Source organism: Stegastes partitus, unplaced genomic scaffold (assembly GCF_000690725.1).
Source record: "Stegastes partitus isolate 25-593 unplaced genomic scaffold, Stegastes_partitus-1.0.2 Scaffold181, whole genome shotgun sequence".
Classification (NCBI taxonomy): domain Eukaryota; kingdom Metazoa; phylum Chordata; class Actinopteri; family Pomacentridae; genus Stegastes; species Stegastes partitus.
Genome location: NW_007577912.1, coordinates 656,681 through 665,255, shown reverse-complemented (window position 1 = coordinate 665,255; position 8,575 = coordinate 656,681). Strand labels below are relative to the sequence as shown.

The 8,575-nt window shown below is 44.3% G+C and overlaps 1 protein-coding gene across 1 annotated transcript in view; it reads right to left on the bottom strand.

Moving 5' to 3' along the window:
- Positions 1-1,302: 1,302 nt before the first annotated feature.
- Positions 1,303-8,575, bottom strand: part of LOC103356066 (glycogenin-1-like) — a 19,814-nt gene continuing 12,541 nt past the window's right edge. Inside the window, exons 6-7 of the mRNA XM_008280115.1 lie at positions 7,959-8,196; positions 1,303-3,292 (exon numbers count right to left, since the gene is read on the bottom strand). Of these exons, the coding sequence (XP_008278337.1) occupies positions 3,125-3,292; positions 7,959-8,196 (406 nt within the window). The 3' untranslated portion in view covers positions 1,303-3,124. The remainder of the gene's footprint in view (positions 3,293-7,958; positions 8,197-8,575) is intronic.

Sequence of the window (8,575 nt, the reverse complement as noted above, 5' to 3'; positions counted from 1 at the left end):
TGTGCAGGCTGATGGGCTGCTGCTTTTACCACCATTGTTCAGCAGCCCTCATCATTGCAGGCCTCCAACCACCCAGCCCTTTGCGAACCAGAACCAGGTGATGGATGGACTGAGGGACGCCCTCTACAAGGCCATCCAGGAGATACAATCCCTCAAAGATGAGAACAAGTCTCTGAGGGAGCAGGATGTCCTCCTGGATGGCCGCACCCAAGAGGTCCACCGCCTTGAAGAGGAGCTTCATCAAAAGGAGGAGCTCCTCAAGAGAGCGACAAAGAAACGAAGGGCTCGTACCAAAGCCCATGTTGACAACCTGCCCCTCCTGGCACAGATGGAGCAGGAGCTGAAGAGAAGGGAAGCTTCACGATCTGATCTGTTCTGATGTCAAGGACCAGAGAAAGAAGGTAAGCAAGCAAATAAACTTCTCATCCTCAAGAACAAGCAGCTTCAGGTTTGCCGCTTCAGCTGATGGTTTTACTTTACAGTAGCGGCATGTTGGATCATAACTGCTCCACAGTTCAGGAGAATATAACATATATGATCTTCCTTTCTCCAGAGCCTCTCTTTAAAGATGAACGAGCATGAGCAACTCGTGAACCAAAGAGAGACGGAGACGACTGACAAGGAAAGACCGAAAAAGAAAGAGCAGACAGACAAAGAAAAGGAAGAGAAAGAAAATGGCGAGATGGAGCAGGCCTTTACACCAGCTCCTGTCTGGAAAAAATGAATAGAAAAGAAAATTTTGTTATTCACGTATCCCAAAAAAAGGAAATACTTGCTGGTGGCAGATATTCTTGTCGGCCTTTTTTGTTTTTTTTTGCCTGTTTATTTACATAAAACAAATTCAGTGACATCACCTGAAGTCCTTAGAACTTGTAATGGCAATTTTCCATGATTTGACATCCATCCATTCATTATCTGTACACCACTTAATCCTCATGAGGGGGCCTGGGGTCTATCCCAGCTGACTTAGGGTGAAGGCAGGGGACACCCAGTCTATCACAGGGCTACACTTAGAGACAGACAACCAAGCACACTCACATTCACACCTATTCACATTCACCAATTAACCTCAACATGTTTTTGGACCTTGTGGGAGGAAGTCAGAGAACCTGGAGAGAACCCACGCTGCCCGGGGAGAACATGGAGACTCCACACAGAAAGATTCTGGTGCCCCCACCGACGTGAACCGGCGACCTTCTTGCTGCGAGGCAACAGTGCTACCAACTGCACCACCCTGCAGCTGATTTGACATTAAATGGAAAGAAATAATATAGTTGCAGAACAAAATAAATACACAAAAGATGGTTTTTCACAAGTTTTTTTTTATTAGCTCTTGTAGGAGGGATGTACAGTTAACAGCCAGGAAACAGATGTGCATTAACTAATTAGAATCCACACTCAAACGCTACACATGGATTTCTCTCTCCGCCTCTCCGGCGTCATGTCGGAGTGGGTTTACCGGACGAGGGGAGAGCATCGTTAAGAGCTGTGGGTGATAGTTTTGAGGGCACACAGCTGGAGTGAAGTAAAGGAGGAGTTGGCAACAGAAAAGGACGGACTCCACACAGTTGGATTTGCTGTGCTACTAGCAGCAGTTGCAGTACGTGAGGTTTTGTAAACAGTGAAAAGGCAATAAGGCAACTGGTTACGCTACGGAGAAGAAGTGACGAAAACCCCGGTCATGGCACAAATACGCTGATGTGGGTCTGGCAGGGACGTACATGCAGATGACACATTTTGTTAGGGACACACTGGAGTTTAATCCCACAAACAACAACAAAAAAGTAAACGGATGTCAACACCACCTTACGATGTGAGTGGAAGACTTCATCACTGACCCACGTTTTTAACTCTGTGCCATGCAAATACAACACAACGGCCTCAACACAACACCGGACGTTACAAAGCTGAAGGTAGAGGGAGCTGGTGAGAGTCAGAGGCACAGACACTGTAGGGATGCTACTCTGTGGTTCTCCAATGAGGTGTCATTTTAAAGCGTGACTGGCTGGAATGGAGAAGAAAAAAAAAGTGAGCCAGTTGCTGCATATTTTGCTTCAAAGTGGGTGGAGGCTTATTGCAGGTAGGAAAGGAGGTCGTGGCAAAAATTCAGAAACGGCTGCTAAATGCTTTATTCTTGAGCAAGTCATTGAGATGCTGAGATTTTCCACAGATTAGGAAGACTGCAGACTTTTAGTGAATCCATTTCCATCAGATGCACAAGAATACTTAGAAGGAACAGCTGGACATTGTGGGAAGTAGCTACACTTAGTCGCTTTCTTGTCAAGATTTGTGTGAGAGGATTTTCTATATGAAAAGAGCCAATTAGGACTTGAAATGGGGGAAGCACTGAGCAGAAACAGCACCCGAAGGTCACTTAATACCGAATTAGAGCTTAGCAAGTTACATTATAGACTAAAATTGCTGCTGTTGTTTTTAGACAACAAGCAAAAACTTAGATGAAGTGGCCAAGAAACAATCCCACACATGAAATACACAAATGTCATTTATATGCTTTGGATTTTGTGCAAATTCAATCAAACCAGGTGGAACAAGCTGTAGCTGTTTCCGTCTCATATCTTTATGCAAGTAAACATTGGGACCAATTCAAAATATTCCTGCCATTTGATATGTTTTGTTTCCTGTCTGCCTTAAATATTAAAATTTTGGCTCGAGTTGCAGATAACATTTAAATAGAGCGTCATCAGTTTGCAGCAAAGACAGTAAAAGCAATAAACAAGTCCGTGATCAAAGAAAATATCTGAACAAAAATGGTTTTAGCCTTTAGACTTCCATATCCAGTGCTGTGACTAGAGATAGAGTGAGTTTTACATTTAAATGAATTTTCTCATCCAATCCTCAGCAACAAAGTGAGACATCCCAGAATGTCCAACTTTCCCTTTAAGAGGAGAAAATGAATGGTGGAGTGCACAGGAATTTTTGTCAAACTTACACTCTCCACACGCCGATGGGGTGCAGAGAGTCACAGTGAGAAGGTGCACAGAGGCATTCATCCAGTCACCTGCTAGTCAGGCCCCTGTGATCGACTGAGCGGCGGTTTATTCCCCCCCCTCCTCGACCACGCGGAGCTTCCACTGGTGTCCGTCGTGCTCCCATCAGCCGCCCGCTACTTAAGGAAGGAGTCGAGTTTTCGCTCGATGTTGGCGAACGAGTCGTCGCCCAAGTAGTCGATCTGGCCCGCCTCCCAGCGCTGCTTCCTCTCCTCTGACGACACCTTCTGAGGAGGAGGGAACGACGGAGCCGGATGCTCTCTGACGTCCTCGTGAAGCTTTTCCTGCGCGACAGAGAGGAGAGGATGAATGAATGAATGGTGGAATGAAACCACAGCGATACTTTATAAGGACTGGCTTCCTCTGGCTCGGCTCGGCTTTCCCTCGCCTGGAGCCGATTCCAGGGGAATTTGCTCTTTTCTACCCATGAGACATTCAGCACATGGAGGCATTTCATCATAACAGTCAAGATAAGAGCTGGGAATGTTTAAAGTAACAGAAACGCTTCATACAGCAGATCTGCCCCTCAGTAAGTCAGTCACCAAGAGAGCAAGTGAGCTAGAGAAAAAAAAGAGATAAAATATATTTTTCACTTTAAAAGTTTAGCTGCTGGAAACAAGTTGTCCTAATTCACTGCAAGATCCATTCTTAGAGTGTGTGTGCATCTACGTCACACTTGTACGGTGTTAAACCATCAGGGGAATTCTACTGAACTATTTCTGATCTGCTTGAAACAATTCCTAAAGTATAGCTACTCAAAATGGTTTCTCAGAATTGTCAGATTGATATCAAATATTTGAGGGTTTTTTTTCCCCATTTTAAAAGCACCTGTTGATCCACTTTTTCGCACATTAATATTTGGGTCCATGTTTGAACAACAGCATCTCCTTTTACAGATAAAAGCCTGACATCGTCACTGTTACTTCTTATCATGCTGTTAATTCATCTGCTATGTTGGATGAGTAGATTAAATAATCCCTGAATGGGGCGCCCGGATGGCTCGTCGGGTAGGGCGGGCGACCCATGTATAGGGGCTTGAATCCCCGACGCAGCGGCCGTGGTTCGATTCCAGCCAGCGTGTCATTCCCCCACTCTCCTCCCCACATTTCTCGGTCTATCTTCACTGTCACTATCATTAAAGGCGAAAAGCCCAAAAAATATCAAATAATAATAATCTCTGAATATGAGTGAGTTGAACTGTGAGGAAAAAAAACTGAAGCCGTCATGAAAAATCCCATATCTGAGTGCACGGAAAGAAGAAAAACTGATAATGCAGACGTATATTAGTGATGTTTTCTGAACGATATGTAGTTGCATGTCACAATAATAGAAAACAAGTGTAGAAGCTTAAATGGATTAACTAGAAACCTCACACTAGGATTCTCTTTCTTGTTGCTACCATATCTCATAGCATAAGCCTTTGCGACCGTGTAACTGCTGAAAACCATCAGCAATCTAGGGGCATTATATTTAGAGAGCCATCCATACATCCATCCATCTTCTCCCGCTTATCCGGGGTCGGGTCGCAGAGGCAGCAGCCTTAGCAAAGCCGCCCAGACTTCCCGATCCGCACACACCTCCCCAAGCTCTTCCAGGGGGACCCCTAGGCATTCCCAGGCCAGCTGGGAGACATAGACATAGTCCCTTCAGCGTGTCCTGGGTCTTCCCCGAGGTATTATATTTTAGCCATCTCTCTAAATATTTGGCCACTGAAAAACCCATATCAGTCAACCACTAGAACTATAATCAGCTGTGATGCCACAACATCACTCTTGTACTTCAGAGGAAACTCTCCAAACGCAGCAAATGAATGTGTGAACTCCTTTCTCGTATCAAACCCCCATAATTGTGCACAGTGAAGGTCAAAGTAGGAATAAGCTTGTAAAGCTCAGCTATGTAAACATTAAACCTTCATCTTGCTTTTGGAAACACACTCGAGTTATAAATAGACACAGCAGCTTTGTTTGGATCATTTTTGCTGGGTAAGGCAACGGTTGAGTAAGTTTCCATTCACTCCTATTTATCCTGAAATGTTCTGGCCTGGGAAGCAGACAAAGCTGAGGAAAGGTTTGATTTGCTCTGGCAAAACAGTTCCCTTCCCATTCAAACAGATTTCCACCCAGAACTGCAGGACTAATGATCACCATTGATCTAATAAGAGCTGGATTTGGAATGATGGCTGTAAAGAGGGACTGGTCAGGATTTAAAGAACTGGACAGTATATTTTTTACTAAAAGACGAGCAAACAGCCACATCTAAAGCTCCAGTGTGTTGAATTTAGGAGGATCTATGGGCAGAAATGGAATATAATATTCACAAGTGTGTTTTAATTAGTGCATAAATCACCTGTAAATAAGAAACATAGTGCACCAGGCTGCACTACCATCTGTCTACAGTAGATCAAAATGGACAAACCAGACCCCGGCTCTGCAAAGGGTCTTTTACATTTTGTATATTATGAAACGTCCACTGTAGGTTCTCTAAACATGGCTTAAATGAGAGGGTGAAGCTAAGGGTGTTCAATTAGGTTACAATCTGCAACCTCGCTGCCAGATGACACTAAATCCTACACCAGGGGCGTCGAATCCTGGTCCTCGAGGGCCGCAATCCTGCATGTTTCAGATGTTTCCTTCTTCCAACACACCTGATTCAAATGATCAGGATCGTTATCAGGCTTCTGCAGAGCTTGATGATGAGCTGATCATTTGAATCAGGTGTGTTGGAAGAGGGAAGCATCTAAAACATGCAGGATTGCAGCCCTCGAGGACCAGAGTTCGACACCCCTGTCCTACACACTGCACCTTTGAAGCTTGATTATATTTTTCCGGTGCTTAGCATTCACATCTGACTTGGTTGTGGCTCTATCCACCTAAATCCAGAGGCATTCTGGTCTGCAGCCTGTGACAGTTAACCAAGAGGTTCAGGACTAATTTGCATTTGTCTGACAATACCAGGATAGTGATTTCCAGTCTTGGAGACCATGGCCACAGTTCAACAAACACTGCCACCTAATAAAAAGTAGATCTGAGTCTAAATCTAATTTCTTGAAGAAAAAAAAAAGACATTAAGCCAGTGGAAAATTCCCTTTGCAAGTATAAACTTGTCAGTGTGACACAACATGGCACAGCACCACACTATGGGGCACAGCTGCCAGTTCTGGCAGCCATCCTTTCTGTGACTAATTCAGAAGTATTTCGTTACAGCGTCGTTACAACAGACTGCGTGGCAACTTCCTGCTGAACAGTTGAAGGCCCTGCATGGCTCACTGATTACAGTAAGTTATTCATGCAGTGATGACACTGCTGAGAGGATGGCAAAACAAGCAGCAACAAAAACGATCTGGCAACAGACTGGTGCTGAGGAATGTGGAACCAACGAGCATTTCCTTATTAGTGTCACTAAAACTTCCCAGTAGTGTAATGTTCTGCATCTTAAAACCTGCCAGTGGCTTTAAAATGCATCTTATCTTAAACAATAATACTATAAAAAAATGCAGAAGAGCCTGAAAACTGTAATAAGAGAAGGAATCACTGGATTTTGAACTTTGGCGTGCTTGTGATGAAACCTTCAGGAAGGCTGTGAACGTGTGTGATTTTGTGTGTTTGTCTGTTGCAGCATGTTGCATTCTGACTGTGTCGAAACCTTTTAATTGCTGGGAAGCTCTCCTTTCATGATTCCATCACAGCGTGCAATTACCAAATATCAAAAGTGAACTCCAAGCAGTTTTGGGCGTTCTTTTTTTAAATCATGTGTTGCACCTTGTGTCGGGAATACTAAACTAAAATCATGATATTTCACCAAAGTGACTTTAATCTAATTTTTTCAACCTAAAACTTCACATAAAAACAATGGCAGTAAACTAAAAACTCTTCCTACCAACTTAGAAGCCATGACTGACTTTTTTCGGTTGAACTGCAGACCGGTTTCCACATAGCAGTTAGACAAGTGTGAAAACAAATAATTAAACATTTAGTTTAAGTCGACGGTTCGTGTCCCGGTGGGGGCACCGGGATCTTTCTGCGTGGAGTCTCCATGTTCTCCCCGTGCAGCGTGGGTTCTCTCCGGGTTCTCCGGCTTCCTCCCACACAGTCCAAAAACATGTTGAGGTTAATTGGTGATTCTAAATTGTCTGTAGGTGTGAATGTGAGTGTGCTTGGTTGTCTGTCTCTAAGTGTAGCCCTGTGATAGACTGGTGACCTGTCCAGGGTGTCCCCTGCCTTCACCCTAAGTCAGCTGGGATAGACTCCAGCCCCCCATGACCCTAGTGAGGAATAAGCGGTGTATAGATGATGGATGGATGGATTTAGTTTAAGTCGTAATATAGCAAGTAGAGCAACTTTTGTCAAGTATTGGTAAAACCTGTGTGTACTTGGAAAAATGTTGGACATGTTGATTTGAATTCTTCTAAAATATAAAAATCAAAGAAAGTCATCTGTAGTTTTTTTCTTTTGAGTAATTTCTGCCAAAGCTTTGGTATCCTGAAAAAAAATGCCATTTTTGAGTTATCTCGACCATCTCCCCACTTGTAGTCATGGTTGTGCCGTTTCCATACAAGTGCAAAACCATATATTGCAGTAAGGTTGAGCCAACAGGAAATGTGCCAGGAGCAAAGAAAATCATCCAGAAACTGCTCGGTGTTTAGAGGGTTAAGAACAAATTCACCTTCTCAACATGTGACACTTTCGATGTTTGTTCATTGCCTGTCGTGGTGGAGTTACATTCTTAAAACGTGTGTTTGAGAAAGGAGAGTTTCCCAGCAATTAAAAGGTTTCGACACAGCCAGGATGTGACGATTATGCAACTTGCTGCAACGGATAAACACACCAGATCACCCACGTCCACAGCAGTCGTCATTAAAGGTGTCATCACCAGCATACCAACCACAGCCACGCCTTGGACCGAACCCTCCTTTTTAGCCACAAAAAGTCAACATCACAAGCCATCACGTACATCACTGCCCGCCTCGACGAAGCCGCTGTTGAAGGGAGTGTCTCCGAAGGCCTTCTGCAGTAGAGGCAGCACAGATTTGGCGTACAGCTGCCACCACATGAGCAGGTAGTCGGGGTGCAGTTGGGTCTGGTCCGGTGACTGAGAGTGACCCTTGACCTCCCCTCGCTGAGCGTCGTAGGAGTAGTTCCACGGCTTCACTTTGCCCAAGAAGTGCACCACCTTTGCGTCGTGGCCGTACCTGTGCAAACCAGACAAGCAGAGACGGGGCGATAAATGAACGTGAGAAAAAGATGACAAATAGGGGAAGGCATGTAAACCCATCTCTAAAAGCAATTAATCATCCCAACACATTGTAATTAAACTTCTTGCTGAGACTCTTTTCACTGAGTTTGCAACATACAAGCCACAAACTGCAGCATGAGATTATTTCCTCCCACGTTCATTAATTGGAGTTTTGTCTAATCAGTACTTTTCCCTCTAAACATGAGTATCTAAAGCCCCTGTCAGATATGCACTTTGTTCTGTTCATCAGACAGCAACTTAAATGCGTCAGCTTTGCGTCTGAATGCGCTGGTCTGGTCACTTCGTAGAAGTCGTGCCGATATTGTCTGACCTAG